At 43.6% G+C, this 27677-nt stretch overlaps 1 protein-coding gene across 3 annotated transcripts in view; it reads left to right on the forward strand.

Moving 5' to 3' along the window:
• The window catches only part of SCN10A (sodium voltage-gated channel alpha subunit 10), a 91549-nt gene extending 79255 nt beyond the window's left edge, over positions 1–12294 (forward strand). For all 3 annotated transcript variants that reach the window (XM_012510796.1, XM_012510803.1, XM_012510806.1), the window contains 3 exons: positions 2043–2147; positions 7234–7504; positions 11081–12294. In XM_012510796.1, coding sequence (XP_012366250.1) covers positions 2043–2147; positions 7234–7504; positions 11081–12294 — 1590 coding nt within the window. The remainder of the gene's footprint in view (positions 1–2042; positions 2148–7233; positions 7505–11080) is intronic.
• Positions 12295–27677: the final 15383 nt, after the last annotated feature.

Here is a 27677-nt window from a genome sequence, read left to right on the forward strand (position 1 = left end):
CTGATCCCTGGCCAGCTCTGTCCTCCTAACAAAAGCCAACACTACTCACAGCCCATCACTTTAATGTCATTGCTAACCCTTACCCTGTGATTGCTGTTGCTGGAAGAGTTGCATTTCTCTCTGTCAGCAATGCCCCCCTAACACCCTCACTCAGGGTTCACATCCCTAAGGCATCTTGGGCTTCCCAACTGGAACCAGATGTGTTAGATGTGTTCCAAGTGAGCCCCGGGAGAATACAAGCAGGGAAAGAAAGGGATCCAGAACTTGCTGACCTGTTGGGGGATATGATCCCCACAGAGGACTGAGTCAGGGCACCTCAGGAAAGGCCATGGCCCAGCACTGGCAGAATCCCAACCCTCCTTGGGATGGGGAGGAAGGCTTGTGCCTCCAAGGGTGCCAACTCTGATTGATAGGAATCAAATCCCAGATAACCTCTCATGTTTATAAGCAAATGTCAGGGCAATAAAGGTATAAAGTACTTTCCTATTATCCTTTCATTTAATGCCCTCCATACCCCTGAGGTAGATAGGCGCTGTTCTAGATTTGCATAACTGAGATCCCGAGAGAAAAGGGGTTACATGGATAAGTCACAGAGTACATGCAAACCTGGGTTTGCATTCCTGACTCAACTACTTGTGGATGGCTCATGCTGGCAATATTTTAAACCTCTCTGAGTTTCAGTTTTCTCATTCATTCAATGGGGCTAATAATACCTACTCTCTGGATTGTGGTGAGGGGTAAACAAAACCCTGAACAAAGATCACTGAGCATAAGACAGCTTTGGTGGTGCAGTTTCTGGCACTGTAACAGCAGAGGGCAGTGTGACTGGCAGGGCCTCAAGAGCACCAGATGCCGTTGCTATTAACAATTTAAAATATATACCTAGTAGGGCAGGCATCTCACTTACAGGAAATCCTTGCCCAGGGTTCTGGGCATAAGAAGAGGATAGGATAGGACTGGGACAAGACAGTGCTGATCAGTGTGATTAGTACCCTAGGGAGGTTTGAGATTATTGAAGCAATCATTTCTCTCATTTTACAGATGAGAAAACTGAGGTCAAGAAACAGATTACAGAGGGAGATGTTAGGTAACGGAGGGAGATGAGCCAGTGTCCAGGCTGGGGTCACTGAGAAACTGCATCTACTGAATCCTTGGTCAGAGTTCTCAGCATGACCTCACCTGGAGCTCACCTAACCCTGCCCTTGCCCTTTCCTTCTCTCCCCCCATAAAGAGGTCCTCCCAGGAAGCCCTTTGTGTCCACAGATCTTCTCAGATCTCCTTTCAAATTCCACAGATCTCAGCCCACTTTCCCAGCATTTGCAAGGACTAACTTACATAAGCATGTTATTAAAATAGGTGGCTTTCAAATTATGTCAGCAAGTTAAAGGTGAGAGCTTGAATGAAGAAAATCCAAAGAGCCCCTAAAGAAAAACTAATACCCAATCCTAAGAGAGGAAGACATCTTTGGTGGTGCAGTTTCTGGCACTGTAACAGCAGAGGGCAGTGTGACTGGCAGGGCCTCAAGAGAACCAGAGGTCCCTCTGAGACCAAGGACCCAATGATAAGGCAGTAATTGTCCTCATCTCCTCCTCTCCAGAAAAGAATTGAGGGCTTCTGTCCCAGAGTCTTTGCTTCAAGGTCCTCAAGAAATCTCTTGCCCCCTGGGAGGGACTGTGACTCTAGAAGCCCAAAGAATTTTACTGGAATGAACAGGCTAGATCCAAGGCTCAGATTTGAACCAACATGTACCTTCTCCTTGAGTTCTCTTTCCCAACTCTCCCCACCCTCTATCCAGCATCTCTGGATCCCTGGAGAACAGAAAGTGGCTTTGCTTTAGAGACCCAGGCAGGGAGTCAGCAATGGAACTCAGTCCCCCCGTTCTGACACTGGTTGTGGCAAGACACTCCTTGATGCTGGGCTTGGTGTGTCTATCTGCAGAGGAGGGGAGAAGGTTGATATGATCCTTTCTCTCCTGCCCGTTCTGATTTTCGTATCCGTGGGGAGTTCCTCTTGCTTTAGTAACAGTGTGGCCCTCTCTGCACTTAGGGGGCCAGGACATCTTCATGACAGAGGAGCAGAAGAAGTACTACAATGCCATGAAGAAGTTGGGCTCCAAGAAGCCCCAGAAGCCCATCCCACGGCCCCTGGTGAGCCCCGGAGGTTTCCTCTAGCACAGTCTGTCTGTGAATCCAACATGACAGTCTATGCCTGTGTCAGGCAGGGGCCTGAGGGAGTGCTGTTTATGGAAGAGAAGATCTGGGTTGACGTTAGGATGAGGGTGATGAGGGTTCCTAGGCCCAAGGAATGAGAAGTTCAAAAGAAGCAACTCTGGTCTTCTGGAGTAAACATACATTTTACGGCTATTTGAAATGAGTCTGTTTGGGGAAGCACTGAGTTTCTCCAACAGTTTTAGAGTTCAAGCACAGGATTGGAGGCAGATTAAGCTAAGTGACAGTAAGGGTAGTTAGAACCCAGGGATTAAACTTGTGTGGTTATGTATCATGGTCTAGGTGGCAGTGGATCTCCAGTATCACCCTATATTCTACCCCACGCCTACAGGTATAGAGAGGAAATGACCCCTGCCAGGATCCAAGATGCAGTCATGGTCATGGTCAAATGGCCCAATAGGAACCAAAAGTTATCCCACTCGAGTTTAAAGATTGGGCAAAAATTAGGGCCAGACTCTAGTTTCACTCCTTTTTTCATAAAGATCTCAAGAGACATGGCTTTCTGTTCCTCCATTAAATGCATTACCCATACCACACATGATATCACCTAAGTTCTTCTCAGCCCTCTGCCAGAAGATAGAAAACATCAAGCCTCTGAGAGGCCCCAAGATAGCACTTTTTTGGGAATGGATGAACAGGTTTAGGGGTGAAGATGTTGATGTGTCAGAAATTATTGTTGATCCTCTTCAAAGAATTTCCAAGCCATCCACTTCAGTGAATGGAATTGGCCCTGTGTCCCTTTACATAAACTTTCTGTGGCTAAGATGCAGCATTAGTGAAGAAAATCGCAGGTATTGCTGGTGGCACAATTTCATTAGCCCTTCCCCACACAAGGGCAAGGTCCAAAGGACCTTTAACAAAGGAACAAGCCTTTCCCTAAATGAATTATGGAGACATGCATTCTGTTAGCCAAGGTATTAGACTTTTTAAATCAAGGTATAGGATTTGCATAATTTACTTCAAACTTTGTCAGAATAAAGTGAAAAACATTTACAAGAGAAAAAAAGTGATGACTTTTGACACTTTATTTTGAAATAGTGGTCATGAATTTATTACTAGTCTCAATTCTGATAAGAAGTATTACAATGGGGATTGGGGAGTGATAGGAGGTTCAGACCTCTGTAGGGGCAGAACTTTCTTCCTAAATCACGCATATGATCAAGATAACTGGATTTGAGTGAGCCTGAGCAAAAGTCCTTCGGCTCTTTGAGTATCCCTCCATCAACAAGTTCAATGGAGAGGAGCAGGCACAAAATTAAAACTAGGTGAAAGGCTGAGTCCCAACCACATTCAAGTCACGGGTAATGAGAGGAGGACCCTAAGACTTAATGAGAAGCAAGCAGCTGAGTCCACATTGGCCTTTACTTGTGGCTGGAGTAAGGTTGAATCCACATTTGAACCAGATGCCAAGGAGGTTTATGCTAGGGACAACCCTTGGCAAAATCATGAAAGTTTTTGGCACCTTCCCCCACATACTACTCAATCTCTCTTTGACATCCCAGCTTCTTCCCTCTCATCACCCAACCCCATAGGCTGCCAAAGAAAGCTTCCTCCCCTCAAGGAAGACAACATTCTTAGGACAAGATAAATCATATTTCAAAAAGGGACCCTGGAGAGGGCATCTACCTACAAAGGCATGACCCTAATGTTGAAATTCCAGGCAGTAAATAGGAGTGGGAGACAGAGTTGATGGTCAGGCAGGAAGACCTGCAACAAAATCACCATTTCTCCTAATTAAGCTGCAACCAAGATCCTCCGAGGATGGCACTGGGGGAGACCTCCACATGTCGGGGGAGAGTGAAACCTCATAACCAATTCTGTTCCTGAGATTCTCCATCCTTTGAATGGAAGAAGAGTGGAGTAGTAATTCTTTCCTTTGTTCCCTAATTTCGCATAGCTGAGGCAAGGCTAGAACATTTAAACAAAACTTTGAAGTCACAGGGATGCCAACAGAGAAATCAGCACAAAGCAGAGTCCAAGCAGCAACTGCAGATGGCTGCTCTCCAGGACCCAGAAGTCTTGGACCATCCTAGCTCCTGACCAGCATCCATATGGCAGGCAACATCTTTGACACCCACATGCCCAGTGGCACAAGCCTGATCATCTTCCCTCTTCAAAGTCTAGAACCAAGAAAGAAATCCAAGGAAAAAGGAAATTCCCACTCCCAACTAAAACCCTTCTTCCCAGGCCCAGCTTGCTTTTGGCCAGATTATTGGCCCTGGAATGTCCACCTTCTCCCCTTAGAAGCCCCGAAGGTCAAGCTGGTCATACCAGCAAAGCAGACACAGGATTTCTGCCCCATCAGTGCATGGGTGCCATTTCATGACAGAGCTTACCTGGGACCACATAGGAGCCTCACACACCTCCTATCACCTCTGATGATGCTCAGGCTCTAAATCTTGTTTCTTCCATAGGAAAGGCTAAGGATTCCACAAGGCTGGGAAGTTTTATTCTTTAACATTCCCTGCTACAGAAATCAATAAAAGCAGCTCTCACGTACTCCACTTTATAGAAATATAATAGGCTCTAGAGAATATCACATCATCAATCACCCACTTCATCGTCTCTGAGAGCACCAAGTGTTGCAAAGGTATTATCCCTGACCATGGGCTAATCCAAGAGCAGCTAGCAAGCTACTCCATTCCCTAAAGTCAGAATATCCAGGGCAAACTTCACACCCAGCCACTTAGCGATGCTGTTGCCTGCTCTGTTTAATTAGAAGTCATGTGACCATGAATGGGCCTGTATTCTTTCACCATTTTCAGTGATGAAATGGAAGGGATTAGTGGCTCAGCAATCCCCCTCCCGCCCCAGGAAAGATGTGAGCCAGCAGTTCTGCCCTGAGCAAAGGCCACTTGGGTCTGAATCTTTGCTCTAACCCAACAGGGTAGCAACCCATCCCCACCATGAAGCAGAAGGCAAGGATCAGCCTCATCACAGCGCTTCCCCCTCTGCCTGCTGTGCAGCTCCCATGGGCTCCCTGGCAGGGATCAGACAGGTTCTTGTCTTCCTCCCTCACAGCCACTCATGCAGAGGCCTGCACATCCCATACATTCAGTATGTACCCTTGGTACAGAATTGAATTTAGTCAAATAAACGGTGACTTTAAATTTTCATCTGAGCTATGGTTAACTCAGAACTGCCCATTCTGTGTTCCATTCATTTACCAATTTGCAGAGCATCTATTGCAGCCAGGCATTACGCAGACACCAGGGTTAGAGCACTGAGCAAGATAGACAAATTTCCTACTCTTACGGAGATTACAGTCCAGTGACAGAGGCAAACAGTTGGCCAAAAGTTGCACATATATATTAATTCCTGGCTGGAGAAATTGTCAAGGGAGAAAAAATGGGGTGAAGAGCAAAGGATGCTCAAGACTGAGCCTTGAAGAGCTCTGATGTCTAAAAGTTGGGTAAAGGAGACTATAAAAGAGCATCACAAATGGCAAGAAAAGAAGCAGAAATGTAAGGCATGGTGGAGACCAAGAAAGCAACATTTCAAGGCAGAGGGGGTACTAGGCAATATCAGACAAGTGTCCTTGGATCTAACATTATGGGAAGTCATTCATGATCTTAGTGAGAACCATCTCTGTCAGGATAGAGGCAAAAGCTCTGTTGATGTGGGCTGAGGAGTGAATGAGGGACACTGATTGTACACAACTCTTTCAAGAAATTTTGCTTTGAAAGTGGGAAGAGATCTAAGATGGTAGCTGGAAGGAGATGTAAGTTTCTGAAAGATTCTGCTTTAAGTTAAGAGAAACTAGGTCATTAGAGATTTGTGCAATAAACCAAGAGACAAAGAGTAATGCACATGGACATTAATTTTGCCTAGGATAATGGCCAAGAGTGGGCAAATGTGGCCAAAAGCCTCACCCATCAGTAATGAGGCAGCGGGACCAAGAGGTTGGCAAGCAGCAGTAATGAAGAGGTGACAAAGCTAGGTGGCAAAGCTTCAAAGCAAGAAGGGGTTTTACAAGACACAGGAAGAGCAATGGTGTGGAAGGGTCAGTGGTGAACAAGGAGAACCCCAGGCCTGACCCCTGAGGTACATGGGGTAGGGGAGAATGGCAGCCTTTGAATAGGGGGAGATATATGCAGATCAAGGCAGGTGAGCTCCATAGAGGTCAGGAGAAGTTTTGGGAGAAGGTCAAAGCATGGGGAATGGGGCTGGGATCAAGGACTCACAGAGCAGTAAGATGTTCACAGCACTGAAAGAAGAGAGGATCACACTAGGAGCTTTTTAAAGACACCATAGAAATAACCAGATATAAATGATCTCTTGGTTATCCAGGCCACTCTGCCTCCTTCCAAGATGCAAACAACCAAGATTTGACCCCACGCCCTATACCTGCATTTGCTTAGGCATTTGCACAGCACCAGGAACAGAGGGAACATTTCCAAGAATAAGTTTCCCCTTTGCACTTGACTTTACTCTCAGCAAAGTAGCTCAGATTAATAATTTCAAGCAGCTCTTGAACTCTTGCAATGTGCAGGGCACTACAGGGAAACAAAGTTAAGGAAGGTATAGCCCTTGTCCTCGAACAGCTCATTGTCTAGTAGAGAAGAAGAGACGCATATACGAAATGCTAGAACTCGAGGCTGACTGAAAAGTGGGAGCCCCAAAGGGACAGGACAGTGTGGTGTCACGTGACTAAGGGATGCTCCATGCAGTAAGTGGAGCTTAAAAGAGATGGATTACTCAAGACTGTTGGAATTTAGACAGCCAAGAGAGGAGACTGGGAGGGCATTGCAAATAGAGGCAAGGGCACAGACCAGGACAAAGGAAGGGCCTGGTGACTTCAAAGGGCCACGAGAGGTATTAAGGACTTGAACTGGGGCAATGAGGTAGAGTCAACTAAAAGTGAAATTTTGGAAGAGGTAAGGCTAGTATTCGGCTTCTGTTCGGATGTGGAGTGTGATGGAGACAAAACTCATCTATGGATAACACAGATGCCTGGTTTGTGTTGGCACAAAGGCCCTGATGCCACTATCTCTTGTTTTCTCAGAACAAGTTCCAGGGTTTTGTCTTTGACATCGTGACCAGACAAGCTTTTGACATCACCATCATGGTCCTCATCTGCCTCAACATGATCACCATGATGGTGGAGACTGATGACCAGAGTGAAGAAAAGACGAAAATTCTGGGCAAAATCAACCAGTTCTTTGTGGCCGTCTTCACAGGCGAATGTGTCATGAAGATGTTCGCTTTGAGGCAGTACTACTTCACCAATGGCTGGAATGTGTTTGACTTCATTGTCGTGGTTCTCTCCATTGCGAGTAAGTGGGCAGCCACGTGGTGGGGAAGCCCCACCTCTGCTTGGGGGTCTTTGGGATACTATTCTAAAACCAAGGAAATAACCAACCAACTTTTTGAAATACATGTTTATTTTAGAAGAACCCTGTATTTGCAGCTTTCCAAGAGTAGCAAGTTTTAAATGCCTTGGGCTGCTCTCTCAGTGAAATGAAGAGGTTCTATTGGCCTTCTCCATGCTCACATGAAGTGTTTTCAGGCGCCTACTGTGTGCACAGCCCATGGCTAGAACCTCGGGGGCTGACAGGGAATAATCACACCTCCTGAGAACTTCAGACTGTAAGACGGTGGAGTCTCCAGCAGACCTTACTTTTATGGTCTTGAAAGCAGTGGGCGGGTGGTGTAATGTGAGGTGAGTCTTAAAATATGTTCTGGAAAAGGAGATGGATTGCCATCAAAGTGAGGAAAGACTGGGAGGAGATTGTTCAAAGGAGATTCTCAAGTCTAGCGTCTGGAATTAAATCTCTACACAACTGTTCTATTAGGGAACATGAGTGATAGAAAAGTCAAGATATCAATGCCAAGAAATTAATACTGTTAAGGCCCAGTCTGGGTGTTGTTGAATGACAGGCCCAGTATTTTGGGCCCAATGGTGTTCAGAGAAAATTACTAGAGTTAGAGGCTAACATGGGGAAATGGAGCTGCCATGATTGAATACTTCCTAAGTTCTGAGCACTGAGCTGGGCTCCATGAATGTTCACAGCAGCCCTGTTAAGCAGGTATTATTATCCTCATTTTATACATTTAAAATTGAGACTCAGAGATCAAGAATATTATGCAGGGTCACAGAGTTTCCAAGTGTTGAAGCTGAATTTAGAACAGGCTCCAATCTTCTAATGAACTTGCAGCCTGTCACCAACAGCCAAGAGACTGTCCCTGGGCTTATGGGTTAGCTGAAGTTTGACCCTATAAAGGCCAAATCACAGCTCACCAGCTTCACCTGGCATTATAAATGTATCTTTTTTTTTTTTTTTTTTTTTGACAGAGTCTCGCTCTGTCGCCCAGGCTGGAGTGCAGTGGCGCAATCTCGGCTCACCGCAAGCTCCGCCTCCCGGGTTCACGCCATTCTCCTGCCTCAGCCTCTCCGAGTAGCTGGGACTACAGGCGCCCGCCACCACGCCCGGCTAATTTTTTTGTATTTTTAGTAGAGACGGGGTTTCACCGTGGTCTCGATCTCCTGACCTCGTGATCCACCCGCCTCGGCCTCCCGAAATGCTGGGATTACAAGCGTGAGCCACCGCGCCCGGCCGATAAATGTATCTTGATTGGTTATATCCTGACCTGCTTACTTTTCATGTCAGGGCGTAGCTGTAGATTTAATTTCCCACTGATTTACTACCAAGAGCTGAGAGTATCTAAATACAACTTAGCAGCATTCCATCAACCTCCCCACCTTGGTGCTGAAACACAGCCTTGGGTTGCGTGTATTTCCGGGGATTTCAGTTTGTTTTTGTTCTCGTTTTATTTTGATATTGCTGCTCTGTTTTTTAACACTTTATTGAGGTATGATCCACATGTAAAAACTATACATGTTTAATGTACACAACTTTATGAGTTTGGAGATAAGTATACACCCATGAAACCATCACCACCATCAGTGCCAGAAACATGTCCATAACCTCCAAATATTTCCTCCTGCCTATTTATTTATTTATTGGGTGCTAGGAACACTTAAGATTTATTCTCTCAGTGAATTTTTAAGTAGACAACACGGTATTGTTAACTATAGGCACTATGCTATAAGTAGAGCTCTAGGATTTATTCATGTCACATAACTGAAAGTTGTACACTTTGACAAGTACCTCCCCAATTTCCCCTCCTCCCAGCTCCTGGAAACCACCATTCTATTCTCTGCTCCCATGAGTTTGACTATTTTAGATTCCTTATATAAATGCAATCATGTCATTTTTGTCCTTCTGTGTCTGGCTTATCTCACTTAGCATAATAGGAGTTTTTGTTGGTTGGTTGGTTGGTTAGTTGTTTTCATTTTTGTTTTGTTTTGTTTGTCTTCCAAAATGAAAGATTCCAAAGGCTATTTTGATTTTGTATTAAAGAAGGGAGCTTGTTTGTGTATCAGCAATATAGAAATAAAACATAGCCAAGTACTTAGTTCTATGATGGGGATATCTTAACTACCAGTTCCTGTGACTTAGAGGGTAGCACCATCCGCTGGGGCAGGAATCCTTTATAGAGCTGGAAAATAAGCAGAAAAACCCACATATCAATCTTTCTGCCCTCTCTCCTTACCTCCCTTTCTTCCTTCCCACCAGCAAGAGGTGATTGAGTATCTAATTGTTACAAGTACGAGGGCTCATTCTCCCTTAAAATAAGATCCTGGAGCAAATTTAAATATGCTGTAGACCAGTTGTCTGGCAGAAAATTTTACCAGAGTATGTAGACAAATAATGTACCCTACACTATGGGAACATGTCCTAGTTAAACTGGAATTTCACAGAAGGTCTTCCACAAAGATTTTATAATCCAAAATTATAATTATTTCCCAAGTCCCCTTCTACTTTCTTCCTCTTTCCAACACAGTATTGTGACCCATGTGCATAACGACAAAGGGCAAGCAGGGGAGAGGGAACAGGGAACCTGGCAAGGAGCGAGAGCTTGCTGCTACATCCCTCACCATTTTTCCTGTGAGATGTTGAACCTTCTCTTACCTAAAGGCCTTGCCTCATCTTTGGTGGAGGCCTTTGGTACAAATAGGGCTCCCCAGGTCCCTAAGACCAAAATTCAAACATCTTCAAGTTAGACATCATATAGAGGGACATACACATTCTTTATATTTCCAACTTTGTTCATAGCTGGAGTTGGGGGCAGTAACTGACTCCCTCAAAAAAACCTATCTCCAGGCCCTAACATAAAGTTCAAAAACAGCTGGAACCAAAAAAAAAAAAAAAAAAATTAAGGCATTGTGCAGACAACTGGTCATTCAAAGCCCTTATGCTTTAGCTGTCTGCCAGTTGCCCAAATCCTCAGGACACCTTGTAATGAACACCAGACTCTGTACAATTAGCCACGGGACCGGGTGCCAGAAACAGAGTCAATCTTCACAGTAGGAGGTAGGGAGAGGAATCATAAGGGGTCCTGGCCTTCACAGAGCACAGGACTTGGGTAGAGGAAAGGGCATGACCCAAAGCCTACAGTATCAGGGAGGAGCAGGGTCTGTGTCATAGGCAAAAACAGGCCAAAGACTGTGGGCCTGTGGAATAAACTGCAGTCACTTCCAGCTGAACTTGGCTGCAGAAGATAAGTTTTTGACTGTGGAGGTTGACCAAGAGGATATTCTGGGTGGAGGCAAAGATAACATGGTAGGAAGGGTAAGACTGATGAGGAAGAGAGGACTTATGCAATGGGCATTTACTGAGCCCCTACTTTGTGCTACCTACCATGCCAGGCTCTGAGGGCCCAGAGTCCTCAAATATGGATGCCCAAGTGGCAGTCTATACCAAGCAAAGCATAGTGCCATCACAGCCAACTTTGTCAGGTCTCATGGCTGGAGATACTAATTAGATAATTTCTTCCTTCTTTTAAAGGCCTCGTTTTTTCTGCAATTCTTAAGTCACTTCAAAGTTACTTCTCCCCGACGCTCTTCAGAGTCATCCGCCTGGCCCGAATCGGCCGCATCCTCAGACTGATCCGAGCGGCCAAGGGGATCCGCACGCTGCTCTTTGCCCTCATGATGTCCCTGCCTGCCCTCTTCAACATCGGGTTGCTGCTCTTCCTTGTCATGTTCATCTACTCCATCTTCGGTATGTCCAGCTTTCCCCATGTGAGGTGGGAGGCTGGCATCGACGACATGTTCAACTTCCAGACCTTCGCCAACAGCATGCTGTGCCTCTTCCAGATCACCACGTCGGCCGGCTGGGATGGCCTCCTCAGCCCCATCCTCAACACAGGGCCCCCCTACTGTGACCCCAATCTGCCCAATAGCAATGGCACCAGAGGGGACTGTGGGAGCCCAGCCGTAGGCATCATCTTCTTCACCACCTACATCATCATCTCCTTCCTCATCGTGGTCAACATGTACATCGCAGTGATTCTGGAGAACTTCAATGTGGCCACGGAGGAGAGCACCGAGCCCCTGAGTGAGGACGACTTTGACATGTTCTATGAGACCTGGGAGAAGTTTGACCCAGAGGCCACTCAGTTTATTACCTTTTCTGCTCTCTCGGATTTTGCAGACACTCTCTCTGGTCCCCTGAGAATCCCAAAACCCAATCGAAATATACTGATCCAGATGGACCTGCCTTTGGTCCCTGGAGATAAGATCCACTGCTTGGACATCCTTTTTGCTTTCACCAAGAATGTCCTAGGAGAATCTGGGGAGTTGGATTCTCTGAAGGCAAATATGGAGGAGAAGTTTATGGCAACTAATCTTTCAAAATCATCCTATGAACCAATAGCAACCACTCTCCGATGGAAGCAAGAAGACATTTCAGCCACTGTCATTCAAAAGGCCTATCGGAGCTATGTGCTGCACCGCTCCATGGCACTCTCTAACACCCCATGTGTGCCCAGAGCTGAGGAGGAGGCTGCATCACTCCCAGATGAAGGTTTTGTTGCATTCACAGCAAATGAAAATTGTGTACTCCCAGACAAATCTGAAACTGCATCTGCGACATCTTTCCCACCGTCCTATGAGAGTGTCACTAGAGGCCTTAGTGATAGAGTCAACATGAGGACATCTAGCTCAATACAAGATGGAGATGAAGCCACCAGTATGGAGGTGACTACCCCTGGGCCCTAGTGAGAACACTCTAGCCTGGATATGTTCAGTTATGATGTGTCCTTCTGCTCTGTGTTAACTCTTTCCCATTACAGCTCACACCCAGCTACAGCCTCACCAATACATGCCACTGGTCACAATGTCAGAACTGGTCAGGGAATGCAGCTGGTAACCACCTTTGAAAAAGTCGTCATACACAAAAAGGAGTCAGAAGCTAAGAGCACTTCCACTGTGATTTCCCTTCTGAATTTCAACATCAGATCATGGGTTCTCTTACTCTCCAGAAAATATCCCTTGTCCTTTTATTTTTATTGTAATCAGATTATATTTACTGAGACAAACTTCTCAGGACCAGAACTTCCAAAGATATAAAACAAGAACATTACTGAAGGTCCAAGGTAGTCCTCTGTGAAGCACCATATAGAGATTGGCAATGTTATTTAGGATTTTGCATGACTGCATGTGAGAGCTGTCGGACAACTGCTCTGACCCAGGGTAACACCTGTGGCCTATGTCTTGAAAAGCCTTTGAGATATCCATTAAAATTAATATTTTTAAAGGTATGTCCACACCAGTGTTATGTCATAAAGCATCATTTTATTTTTCTCTTATTTCTGTGATGCTGACATGTATCATGAGTCACTTACCCCTCACTTTCTGGGATCTTGATATTTTTCAGTTTGAGATTGAGGCTGGGTGGAGCAGGAAAGAGCACTGTCCTGGGATCTGGAAATGCCAGTTGGAATCCTAACTTTTCCACCAATTGCCTGGCTGACCAGGGCTAAAGTCTTTCCCCTCTTAACTTCAATTTCCTCACTTGTAAAATTGGTGGGAAGGGAAGAAAATGAATGCTTTCTATAGCCTTCGCATCTCATGTTGTAGAACTCAATGGTGCCTGCCCCATTTATATGGGAAAAACACTCTTTTCTGAGGCCGAAATGGCTGGACCTTTCTGTTGTGTAGCTAAAGAGGAAGCTTTTGAATACATTCCAGAGTCTGTTTACATCTCATAATCAGACATTAAGGAGGAGAGTTGTTACATTACCCGGCGTCTAGAACTCCATAGTATAATCAGAAGAAAAAGTATAATCATGAGAACGATGATCCGGTAGATAAAAGGTATGGCCAGTAGTTTCATTCATCCTGCAAATGTTATTAATTACCTACTACATGATGGGCATTGCTCCAAGAACAAGAGATAAAATAGGAGTTAAGCCCCCAAAAGATTAATTATATGAACTGAATGGAGTAAGAATTGTCAGAGGAGTTTACTTAGGCCAAAGGTATGTTGCAGATTTTGAGACGAAGGAAAGCAAAGACTCCCTATGACAAAATAGGACATAGGGATTGTAATGACAATTATGATCTTCCATTAACTCTTGGGCCATTCCCAGCCACATCACAAAGATTCAAATATATAGCCAATTCATTGGCTATATATTTGACCACTTCATAAGATTTTCCATTTGTATAATTACAAAGCACAGTGGCTGATACATCTCACATGCCTCAAGGATACAGATTTGCTGAGGCCTTGCTCTCCCTTCTCTGTCACTATTAGCCCATCAGAAGTCAAAGAGGCTTTCGAGATGCTTATTGGGAGTTGGCAGCGTCCACAGATGCAGGTTAATAAGATGATGATGGGATAGCAGAGGGCCTAAGCCTTCTCAAATCAGCTATTCTCTGAATGCCTGATTTATTCTAAAAGATGAGTTCAACCAAATAGCTCTTCCTCTCTCATACCACTGAACCCGGGAGCACAGATACTGACTGTGCAGCTTCTTCAACATCTAAATCCCATGTGGATGATGAAAAAGCCATCTGAGATACTAGCCCAAGTGTTTATAAGACAGCTAAGTGGACAAAGAGTTTGGGCACAGGTTTATTTTTACAATGATATGTGAAAGAATTAAGTGAGCCAAACCATCAGACTGGTTCTATTAAAGTAGAGGATACTATTCTCAAAAGTATTCTTACTTTGAGTTGAATTATGCTCCCTAAACATAGGAACATAATTCAACTTTATGTTCAAATTTATGTTGAATTATGCTTTGGGTTGAATAATGTTCCCTAAAAGGGTATGTTGAAGTCCTAACCAATAGTACCTGTGATTGTGACCTTATTTGACATTAGGGTCTTTGCAGATGTAAACAAATTCAGATGAAGGTGAGCCCTAATACAATGACTGGTGTTGTTAAAATATGAGGGGAATTTGAACAGAGACACACAGAGAGGAGAATACCATGGGAAGATGCAGAAAAACACACACACAGAGAAAAGACAGCTGTATGAAGACACAGGAAGAAATCGGAAAGATACATCTGCAGGCCAAGGAATGGCAAGGATTGCTGAAGCTAGGAGGAGGCACAGAAGGCAATGGTTCTCACCTGCAGGCTTCAGAGGGAACATGGCCCTGCCAATACCTTGATTTTAGACATCTAGCCTCAGAAGTGTAAGAGAATAAATTTCTATTATTGTCATCTACCTAGTTTCTGGTAATTTGTTACAGCATCCCAGGAAAACTAATCCATTTCTCATTTTTTCTACACAAATGCATTTCCTAGATTGTAATGGGAAACATTGGAAAAGGGATGCAATATATACATCTTGCATGACACGGAGTTTTTGGAAATGTATCCAAATGCAAGATTATCTTTTGAAAATTTCGCTAGAGCCAGTTTCCAAGTTCACCTGGTGGTACAATTACAAGGTAGAAACTAGATTTTCATGGGAGCCAACCTGAGAGCCAGAGCTACCTTCTCAACCTCACCCACAAGAGATAAAACTAGAATCTCTCTGGCCCAGAATGTGAGGATACCTTAGCACTGAAGGGAGATAAGAGACAGGACAATGATGCTGACTGTACAAATATCTGGGATCTGCGAGTTCTCAAAAGTATGCCTCCACCATAAACACTACCCTAAATTTTTATACCATTAAACTGCATAACACATAGACACAGATGGCAAATAACATTCAGAACATCCACTTAACACAGAATAGTAGGTATAGGCAGAGCCCTGGTGTGCTGGAGCATTTGCTTAAGACAAAAGTGAAGTCACTTTCCTAAGTGCTAGGGATGCAAAATAAGACAGATCTTCAGTCTGGAGCTGAACACAGGCTGAAGGTTTACTAATACATTAAAAAGACATTTCCTTTTTTTTTCTTTTTTTAAAATTGTACTTTAAGTTCTAGGGTACATGTGCACAATGTGCATGTTTGTTACATAGGTATACATGTGCCATGTTGATTTGCTGCACCCATCAACCCATCATCTACATTACGTATTTCTCCTAATGCTAAAAAGTAAAAAAAAAGTAAAGGTTTTTATTATCATTAGACTGTGTAACTTAAGAATGAATGACTTAATTATTAGGGTTGCCAGTAACAAATCAGAAATAGAGTATATCGTTTCCAAAGTAGGACAAGGGGGAACTATGCTGAGAAACAATTAGCCAATCAAAAAAGTAAGGTTAAAAAAAAAAACAGGATTAGGATTGACTTGGTAATGGAGGCTGTTTTTTGGTTCCATATGAACTTTAAAGTAGTTTTTTCCAATTCTGTGAAGAAAGTCATTGGTACCTTGATGGGGATGGCATTGAATCTATAAATTACCTTGGGCAATATGGCCATTTTCACGATATTGATTCTTCCTACCCATGAGCATGGAGTGTTCTTCTATTTGTTTGTATCCTCTTTTATTTCACTGAGCAGTGGTTTGTAGTTCTCCTTGAAGAGGTCCTTCTCATCCCTTGTAAGTTGGATTCCTCGGTATTTTATTCTCTTTGAAGCAATTGTGAATGGGAGTTCACTCATGATTTGGCTCTCTGTTTGTCTGTTATTGGTGTATAACAAAGCTGGAGGCATCACGCTACCTGACTTCAAACTATACTACAAGGATACAGTAACCAAAACAGCATGGTACTGGTACCACAACAGAGACATAGATCAATGGAACAGAACAGAGCCCTCAGAAATGATGCCGCATATCTACAACTATCTGATCTTTGACAAACCTGACAAAAACAAGAAATGGGGAAAGGATTCCCTATTTAATAAACAGTGCTGGGAAAACTGGCTAGCCATATGTAGAAAGCTGAAACTGGATCCCTTCCTTACACCTTATACAAAAATTAATTCAAGATGGATTAAAGACTTACATATTAGACCTAAAACCATAAAAACCCTAGAAGAAAACCTAGGCAATACCATTCAGGACATAGGCATGGGCAAGGACTTCATGTCTAAAACACCAAAAGCAGTGGCAACAGAAACCAAAATTGACAAATGGGATCTAATTAAACTAAAGAGCTTCTGCACAGCAAAAGAAACCACCATCAGAGTGATCAGGCAACCTACAGAATGGGAGAAAATTTTTGCAACCTACTCATCTGACAAAGGGCTAATATACAGAATCTACAATGAACTCAAACAAACTTACAAGAAAAAAACAAACAACCCCATCAAAAAGTGGGCGAAGGATATGAACGGACACTTCTCAAAAGAAGACATTTATGCAGCCAAAAAACACATGAAAAAATGCTCATCATCACTGGCCATCAGAGAAATGCAAATCAAAACCACAATGAGATACCACCTCACACCAGTTAGAATGGCGATCATTAAAAAGTCAGGAAACAACAGGTGCTGGAGAGGATGTAGAGAAATAGGAACACTTTTACACTGTTGGTGGGACTGTAAACTAGTTCAACCATTGTGGAAGTCGGTGTGGCGATTCCTCAGGGATCTAGAACTAGAAATACCATTTGACCCAGCAATCCCATTACTGGGTATATACCCAAAGGATTATAAATCATGCTGCTATAAAGACACATGCACACGTATGTTTATTGCGGCACTATTCACAATAGCAAAGACTTAGAACCAACCCAAATGTCCAACAATGATAGGCTGGATTAAGAAAATGTGGCACATATAGAGCATGGAATACTATGCAGCCATAAAAAATGATGATTTCATGTCCTTTGCAGGGACATGGATGAAGCTGGAAACCATCATTCTCAGCAAACTATCACAAGGACAAAAAAACCAAACACCGCATGTTCTCACTCATAGGTGGGAATTGAACAATGAGAACACATGGACACAGGAAGGGGAACATCACACACCGGGGACTGTTGTGGGGTGGGGGAAGTGGGGAGGGATAGCATTAGGAGATATACCTAATGTAAATGACAAGTTAATGGGTGCAGCACACCAACATGGCACATGTATACATATGTAACAAACCTCCACGTTATGCACATGTATCCTAAAACTTAAAGTATAATAATAATAATAAAAAGGATATAGAGACATACAGAATAAAAGAAACAAATAGAATAGACAGAGTAAAGTAGTATATTCAAAAACAAATATATTCATAAATTACATTAAATTTAAATGGACTCTGGGAAAAAGAGTGTCAGTCAAGATTTTAAAAAATTCAAATAAATTCTGTTTACAGAAAGCCACACAAAACCTAAGGTTACCAAAAGGGTACAAATACAAGTACATAGGGCACATTTACAAAAATAGTCTGTATGCCTGGCCATAGAATAAAATTCAAACAATGTTCAGGGGATTAAAAGTATATCTCCAGCCTGGGAGACAGTGTAACTCTGTCTCAAAAAAAAAAAGAAAAAACAAAAAAAAGAAAAGATACAGTAAAAATATGGTATAAAAGATAAAAATGGTATGCCTTTGTAAGGCACTTACCATGAATGAAGCTTGTGAGACTGGAAGTTGCTCTGGTGAGTCAGTGAATGAGTGGTGAGTGAATGTGAAGGCCTAGGACATTACTGTATGCTTCCTGTAGACTTTATAAACACTGTACAGTTAGGCTACACTAAAGTTTTTAAAAATATTTGTATTTCTTCAGTGATAACCTTAGTTTACTGTAACTTTTTTACTCTATAAACTTTTTAATTTCTTTTAACTTTTTTACTCCATAATAATACTTAGCTTAAAACACAAGAACATTGTACAGGCTATACAAAAGTATTTTCTTTATATCCTTATTTTATAAGCTTTTTCTTATTAATTTTTTTAACTTTTTTGTTAAAAACTAAAATACAAACATACATATTATCCTAGGCCTACACAGAGTCAGGATCATCAATATCACTGTCTTCTTTCTCCACATCTCGTCCCACTGAAAGGTCTTAGGGGCAGTAGCACTCATGGAGCTGTAATCTCCTATGATAACAATGACCTCTTCTGGAATACCTCCTGGAAGACCTGCTTGAGGCTGTTTTACAATTAACTTAAAAAAATAAGTAGAAGGAGTACACTTTAATAATAAAAATATGATATTGTAAATATATAAACCAGTAAGTCACTTATTTTCATCATCAAGTATTATGTACTATACATAATTGTACATGTTCTACTTTTATATGACTGGCAGCCCCATAAGTTTTTTTACACCAGCATCACCACGGACATGGGAGTAATGACTTGTGCTACCACTTTTTGTTGGCTATGACATCACTAGGCAACAGGAATTTTTCAGCTCCTTAAAATCTTATGGCACACCGTCTTCTATGTGGTCTGTTATTGACAGAAATGTTATCATGCAGAGCATGACTGTGTTTTGGAAAACCGCTTAAATTTACCTAGAAGAGTTGAAGATACATAAACCCATGACTCAGGTTTTCCATTCTTGGGTATGAAACCTAGAGAAATCCATGCACGGATATTCCAGGAGACATTTACAAGATGATTTCTTATCAATATTGTTCATGATGGACCCAAATTAGAAACAACCCAATGTCCTTCAACAGTAGGATAAATTTAATAAATTGTGGTATTTTTAATGTAATTTTATGCAGTAATGAAAATGGATGAGATACAGCATCAAACAAGTCTAAAAATGAACCTTGTTAAATGAAAGAAGCCAGACACAAACTATATCTATTCTACGATTATATGAGTTTCAAAAACAGGCAACATTAAACTATATTGTTTAGGAACGTATAAAGAAAAGCAAGGGCTGGTGCCCACAAAAGTCAAGGTTACTGGTAGACGGAAGATAGCGCTTGTGACTGAGATTGGCAATGTTCTAATTACTCATGTAGGACGGGCACGGTGGCTCACAACTGTAATCCCAGCGCTTTGGGAGGCCGAGGCGGGCGGATCACAAGGTCAGAAAATTGAGACCATCCTGGCCAACATGGTGAAACCCTGTCTTTACTACAAAATACAAAAATTAGCTGGGCATGGTGGCCCGTGCTTGTAGTCCCAGCTACTCAGAAGGCTGAGGCAGGAGAATCGCTTAAACCCGGAAGGCAGAGGTTGCAGTGAGCCAAGATTGCGCCACTGCACTCCCGCCTGATGACAGAGAGAGACTCCGTCTCAAAAAAAAAAAAAATATTACTCACCTACATGGGTCTCTTAACGAGTATTGTCTTTATGTCTAAGCATTAAGCTAAACATTTGTCTCATGCATTTTCTGTGTGTATGCTCTATCTCATTATTTTAAGAAAAAAAAAGAAATTTTAAATGGTTCAGCTTTGATACTCTATCTCATGATTTTAAGGGAAAAAAAAGAAATTTTAAATGGTTCAGCTTTGATACTCCTCCCTCTTCACAGAGGTAGTTACTATTTGCTACTCTCAGTGGTGACATTTTATGTCTTGGACTTGGATTATCAGAGCTGAGTTGTAAAAGATGGCATAAGAGTTCAATAGTGGGTAATAAAAAATAAAATTCTAGGAAAAAGCAATAAAAACTGCAAAGGACACAGAAGACGTGCATGTGGATGAAGAGTTTGAGGAAAGGTAACCAAGCTATTGTAATACAAGCATATCAGGGAGTGTGGGAGCGAGTAGAATATGCTCACAACGGGCACAAAGTTTTATATCCCTCTGAATTATTTTGGATGGTACTTTGGGTGATATTAAAACTTTTCACAATCTGCCTGGCGCCAACCAATTAGCAGGAACTGACCATATTGCTGAAGCAGGCCCCCTGCTGTGTCGGGTATTAACCCTTTCATTGTTGGATTGTGGGGAGGTCCAGAGAGAGGTCCCAAAGAAGGGACCAGGATAGCTGGCACAGTAGGGAGCCCTTGGAAGACTTGAGGCAGCTGCTATTTCCGAGTCAATATAGAAATATCTCATTATACCTGCATATACTGACCAGGTATTATCCCATGTTGCAAGTGATAGAAATCCCACCTAGATTAGTTCCTGGGAAAAAGGAGAAAGAAAAGAAGACATTTTCATCTACTAAACCGGAAACCCTGAGATGCAGGTGGATCTGGCTTAGCTGGATTCAGGAGCTCACACAATGCCATCAGGATGTCATCTCTCCCTCTTGACTCTGGTCTCTTATATGTTGGCTCCATTATCAGGCAGACTTTTCCCATGAGGTAGCCAAGATCACCTGCAAATTGCTCGTATCTGTGATCGCAGAGGGGAAGCTTAACTCCTACCTAGTGATTCCAGCAAAAATCCAGGAAGGCATGGCATTGGCCCTGATTGTATTACATCCCTTTTCCTAAGCAAGCATTGTGTCCAGAACATGCAGCCCACTGGCCATTCCTGGATCATGTGCTCAATCAGAATCAGAAACTGGGTGGAGAGTAGTTCCCATATAGAGGAGCTCTGTGGCCATAACAAGAAGGAATAGATGATGAATAATAGCTGCTCACCACATTCCACCTCATGGCTGCCCAGTGTTAGCAAACTTCCTTCTTTCCAGACATGCAATAACAAGAATAACTTCCTAACATGATGTAACTTTCTCACATAAAACCATAGACTCCAGAGCCTTGTCCAATTATTGCATTCAGCTTCAAGTCCAGCATGTTTCAATAATAGATATCAGCAACTCCTGTCAACTCTGCTTTCAAAATGCATCCAGTATTTGACCATTTCTTACCACCTTAACTTTCAACTTTATCCAAGTAGCCATCATTTTTCACAAGTTTTATTTCAATTTCTACTCTTACCCTCAACAGTCAATTCTCAAACCACAGCCAGAGCTCAAAATCCACCCATGGCCCCAGGATGCTCTGAGTAGATGTCATTACAACCGGTTCACATCATCAGGCCCTTACTCCTCCCTGACCTCATCTCCCCTCCACTCACTCCCTGTGCTTCAGCCACGCTGTCCTCCTTGCTGTTCCTTAAACACACAAGGCATGCTCTTGCCTCAATGTCAAGTCCATGGAACTTGCTTTCCCTCAGCCATTATAACCATACCACTCAGCCCTGCGCTTTCTTCAGTTCTTCTCCGACCAGCCTATCTAATCATGAGCCACAACCACAGCACTTAACACCCTCTGGGATCTCATACATGAACTCGGCTATGGCCTGTCTTCTCCACTAGAATGCAAGCTCTGTGAGGGCAAGGACTCTTCTTTACTCATTGATATATTCCTAGCCACCAGAACAGCATCAAAGTAAACTCAAAGATATTTGTCAAATGAGTGAAATGCTTTCTTTCTGATCAGTTTAGAGGTAGCTCTTCATGGTCCAGTACCCAAATGCTAACCATGCGATTGATAGTATAGGATAAACATGTTAGCTTCCATTTAAAAAACCCTATTTAGAAAAGGAGAAACCACATCCCGAAGTGCCAATCCACAATGTACCCTGAAGCATGTACTCCTTGACCTGACAGTGGAGAGTTTTCTTGGTCTTGATGGCTGGAAGAATTCCTCATCCACTGTCCTACTTCCTCATGAGACAAGAGCACTGGGAAGAGATTCCCTCTTGGGAATAGGCAGCTTATTGCACTTTCTGTTGGCACCACTGGGCCCTACAAATTCCCTTCAGCTTTGAGCAATCACAGGCCATTTCTTATCTGGACTGAAGTTTCTCTGGCAATGCAACTCCCTCAAAACCCCAGTCTCAAAATATAAGAGATTTTTTCTGTTATATTTTACCAACTTGTCAGATCTAGTGGGTTACACCCCTTCCATCTAGACTTAGACTTGTATGTTACTGTCTTTTAACAATAGACCTCCTGCCCTTCCTCCCTCCAGTTCTCAGCTGAGTAGCCTTCATCCTGGCTTTAGCCAGCCACTGTATAAAGTTACTGCTGAAAAAACATAGGCTTGGGTTTGGAGGCACAGTTTACTTCCCCCTTACCCCAGTCTGTATCCCACTGGACAGCTCTTTAAATTGGGGTAATATCTCTTTTGCCCTATAGAGAGTGCAGGAGAGGGGAGGAGGTGTCAGGCTTCTCCCAGCTCCTATTCTTACCCCATCTCAATGTACCCAACCAGTGGTGTGCTGGTGAGTGTTTAAAAAAATCAGCTCTTCAGGAGAAAAAAAACTGATATGTAGCATTTTCTGCCTTATCTAGTGTAAACACTTACACCATGGCCCATGTGAAACTACTAATGTGACCACCCTGAAGATAGAATTGGGAAGAGATGTACACAGTCAACTTGAGCGAATATGAGCTGGCTCTGGCACACCACTGTTTCCAGCCCCACTGCCTTCTCTCCACCATTATTAGCCTGGGACAGAAATTTGCTTTTTCTACTCTTCAGTGCATAAGCCTGTAAGATCTAGGGTTCTTGCCATAAAGAGAAAAAGCTTCCCCTTCTGCTTTAATATGGGCCAACTTAGGCAAAGTAAGTTTGTCTTCATTTGTATGACTTTGCTAAGCCTTACAGAAAGTAGCCCACACCTTCCAAATCTTAGAATTTTTCCATCAAGGCCCTAAAACTCCTACTGCAAGAGGCAGGTGGCCTGAGTCTCCAGATATAACAGGCTACAGCTAATGGCATAATAGAGATTTCCAGATTTGGATCTGGGGATAGGAAAGTCTCAGTGCTCTACACTCAAACCTCAGTTTGGCCAATGACACATTTTAGAATCTGTTAACGGTAACACTCATCTCTAGGTATCAATTTCTGCATCAGAATTATTCAGTTATAAGCACAGAAATAATCTGCTAGAAGGCTATGGAAGCTCAAAGAATGAAAGAAAATGCTGGAGAATCAGGGAGGATGGCACCCCAGGCTAGGTAGATTTCTGGGCAGCAGGCACTAATATAAAGTCTCTTCAGGAGGCCAAGACCAAGCAGTTCCAGTTTTTTCCCTTGTGAGTCTCCCAGTTAGGATTCAAATTTGATGAAGAGAGCATCTGATCGGCCCAGCTCCAGTGGAGGAAGAGAGGGGCATTTAGACTGATAGCTCCAACAAGACCACGTGCAATCACCTCCTCTCTCCAACCCCTCCCTCACCCCCAACAAAAACATGAAAGCACTGTTACCAAAAGGAGGAAGGAAGCTGGTAGGCAAAAATTCCCCATGAGTATTACAAGTTACAGGCTGCATTCATGTTTTGTAAAGACCCCTCTGGCCATAGTTACAAATTACGTAAAAGCTGAGCTTAGGTGCAGGGAGATTAGGTAGGAGGTTGTGTCCAGTGCTGACCTGATCTAGGGACTTTTGATTCTCTCAACCAAACTGACTAAAAGCCACTAAGCCTGCTCAGATAGGATGCCAAGGACATGGACTAGGCTTCCTGCTCCCACCTTCATCTAAGGGGAGATGGCCAAGTACTTGTCGTCTGGATAAATGCTCCCTAGGCCCCAAACATTGGCAGTGAACTCTGGCTCCAGAAAGTCATTCAAACATTCCTTGAAATGGAAATATGTTTGAAATGTGTCCTCCTAAGGAGACCCAGATAAATCATCACTCAGCTGAGTTCAGGTAGAAAAAGGCAGGATTTGCTGGGGGCATCAAATATACACCAAGGAAATTCCTGTCTACTGCTGACCCTTTAAATACCAGTTCTGACAACAGAACCAACAACAAAACCTGGTCCATAAGCACACCGCACAAAGATAAATTCTAAAGGGGGATACATGAAGAAGACTCATATTTTTTTCCTTACCAGCATTGAGTTAATTGATTGTTAGAACTGTGGCTATTCCTACTTCCAGCTTACAGATTTAATTGCATTATAAAGCAATATAAAGATGTGTGTGTGTGTGTGTGTGTGCACTTGTTGAATAATTATGTTTCTTGAAGCTGGAACAAGGAGCCTCAGAAACACCTGGAGGCCGAAGATGTCTGGAAATGATCCACGCAGAAGCATTCAAACTCATCTGCTAAGTGGTATGGCGCTCCAGACAGAGCTCTGGATGAGAGGGCAGATGGTCCCAATTTGATTCCAGGCCTTCTGTTGCTCATATCACAAGTTCCTTGAGCAAATTTTCTCGTCTGCACAATTGGAGGAAAGATTACTGCCCTACCAAACCCACCAAAGAAGTTCAAAGGGGATGAAAATGCTTTGTAAGGTTTGAAAGAGAAAACCAGCTTTGGGAGGGATTGTTATGGCGGGACCATTATGAAATTCTGCAGCAGATAAGGAATGTGCAAGGGAGTGCTTAACTCCCAGAGCTTCCTCCTGATGAAGTAGAGCTATGATTGCACCACTGCACTCCAGCCTGGGTGTCAGAGTGAGGCGCTGTCTCTAAAGACTAAAAATGTGAGTGCTCCCTAGAATTCAAAGTCACCCCTCCTCCCCTGGCTGCAGCACCTCCTGGTCATGTCCACCTGAATGTTCTCGGATCACTCCAACGCACGCCTCTTTTCTCATAACAAGTCTGCAGTGCCCCTTGCCCTTTTCAGGTTACCACTCACCTCCCAATCCACCCAGTTTGGACACTCAGAGCTAGCTATGCTTGCTGCCTTTCCACATACTCTATCAGCTAAGTCCTGGGGTCTCTACGTCAAATCTCTACCTCTCACCTTCTGTTATTTTTTACTCCTCTAACTCAGGGTCTTGCCTTCTCTCTGGATTAGTATGATTACTTCCCTCAAATTCTTTGAAATATTAAATTTACTGCCTAGAGATGCATTCAGCCTTAAAACCTCCACCTCAGTCCAGTGCTGTAACTCCTATCATTCTGGCCCCAACCCACAGTGACTGAAAAGTCATGCCCACTCCACCCACAACCAAGCTTGCTTCTAGCTGACCCTAAACTGCTCTGAAGCAGAGGATGATGGTGGCGCTTCTTTGCTGCCCACTTAGGGTGGCCTTGCAGTTCACACAGAGTTGGCCAGCCATGGCCCCATTTTTGCCCTCCCCTTTTATGTTAAGTCACTAAGTCTCATTGACCCCTACCCTGTATTCTTTAGGAAGGAGCACCTACAGGCCAACCATTTATTGCCGTTGGCATAACTTTTAAACATTCTCATGCTAAGAGATGCCTTCCACTTCTGCCCAGAAGAAAGAAGCAGAAAGATAAAAGGGGGGGAAATTAGAGAGCCCATCCTGCCACACTGTGCCCCTCCCAAGTGGCAATGCTGCTGTCCCTGCCCCACTGAGTAGAGGGGTGTTGGGTGGGTGACACTGTGCTCACACACAAAGGAGCATCTCACCACATTGCAGGGTCCTCCCTGGACATGCCCAAAACTTGGGTCATCAAAATAGATGGCAGCTCCTCTAGAGACCACTGTGGGAGGCTATGCTCAAATTCTACCATGTCAACCCTGTAGCACATACCAATGGGGCTCCGTGCCACATCCCTTGCCTCATCTGACTTGGGATACAACTCTGCAGCTCTTCTGCCTCGGGGCTTTCTCCAAAGCCATTGGGCTTTTCTCCACCGCTATTTTTCAGGCACAGCAGCCCAGAAGCTGTTCTTCCTGTGGGGCAAATACAGGGGGATGTTGACACTCTTGAGGCTAACCCTCTACCAACAGAGGACAAGAGTTGGAAGATAAATATCCTAATCTCCTTGGAAAGACAGTTCTGAGCCAAATTCCTCAGAGAATCCCCAGCAAGCCTAGGCTCTAATGTAGGGCTAGGTTTTCATGAAACCGAGAGTGAGTGCTTCCTTAACTTCTGCACCCCAGGCCACTCTCTCAACTCGCCTTAGTCCCTGCCCTGCCCTGTTACCCAGGGCATTAACCAGCTTTTCTTGGAGTTTCTTCCTTCATGGCTAACTCTCCCTGCTCCTTCACTTTTACTTCCTGGAATAGCCACCCAAATTAACTATCTGTCCCCAAATTCTTGTCTCAGCTCCTGTTTGGGGGAAAGCACAAATTAACACAAACCCCCAGACATCCTGCTGCTCAGAATTGGGAAGTCACTTTCCCATGCCATCCACATGCTAACACTCCCATCTCCAGGCTTGCTATAGATGGCTCCTGGAGAAAGGAAATCACTTCCTCTAGCTTATGTGAGTTGTTGAAGGGTCCCACCCAAAAACAACATTGTCATCTCCAGCTCCCCACTGCTCACCCATCACCCATCAGCTTTTGACCAAGGAGGCAGGTGAAACTCCTCTCTACACCCTCTCAAAGCACTACTGAAGGCTTTGATTTTGATGGCAACTGCTTTGGGACCAAGTAGATCCTCACCTCCCCTCTCAACTGTTCTGTGAGAAAGAAAAGGTAATTATAAGCCCAAGTTCTAGCTTCTCACTGCCTCTTGTAAACTGACAAGACTCCCAACAAGTCTATAACCACCTATGGCCCCTTTTCCATCAGTTTATTGTACTGGACTACTTTGTGGGTCACACTTTGCAACAAGACTTTCCAAACTGTGACTGTACCCAGAAGCTATCATGGTTCCTTTTCCTGGCACACAGCATCAGGCTAAGTTGCTGTGGCCTACTGTTAATAAGAAGCTTAGCTTTTGCCACTCAGAGCAACAGAAGACTGTGGAAGAAACCCTCAGTCTTCTCCCTTGTTGTCCACCTCATAAAAGAAGTCAGTAGGCAGCCAAGGCTCTTTCCTAAACATGGAGAAATAAGGGCTCCAACTGGTGGCTTCATTCCAGTGGCATCCTATGTATGGACTATGAGGTCCACCTAACCCACTCACTGTCCTTGTTTTGGACAGAGCCTCTATAGTGTCTTACTAAGCTCTAAAGTCTTTCTAGATAGGGGTCTCCTTGAGGATGATGGAGCACATTTCAGATATATTTATCCTGCCAGCTTGAACACTTCCCATAGTTCTCAAAATCCCTCCCTGAATCTCTCCCATACAGAGTCTATAGGACCAAGATTAACTGCCCCTGCAATATGCTGCCGTGGTGGGAAGAGCACCTCTGTGTCAATCTTGGTCCTCCAAGAGCCAGTCTCTCAAGTCAAAATTACACTGCAAGAGGTTCATGGAGGGGGGCATTTATAAAGAATAAAAGAGAGGGGAGCAGGAATCAGCAGAAAGAACCTCCGATGTGATGCAGGTCTACTGTCTGTAAAAGGAGAGAAGGAAGGAAGTAGGATTAGATTGGAAGAGCTTCAGTCTGCAGTGCAGCCAACAGTGGGAAAGTCTCAAACGGGTTCCTGAGGAGTCTTAGAATAAAGAGTGCCCAGTGGAGGGGTCTTCAATGGGCAAGAATGGCCTAGTTCTAGAACCCCACTCTTTAGTCATTGGTGGAGGCAGCATGGGAGGAACATGGCTTTTGCATGAACATTATGCAG

This window comes from Nomascus leucogenys, chromosome 4 (assembly GCF_006542625.1).
Source record: "Nomascus leucogenys isolate Asia chromosome 4, Asia_NLE_v1, whole genome shotgun sequence".
Taxonomy (NCBI): domain Eukaryota; kingdom Metazoa; phylum Chordata; class Mammalia; order Primates; family Hylobatidae; genus Nomascus; species Nomascus leucogenys.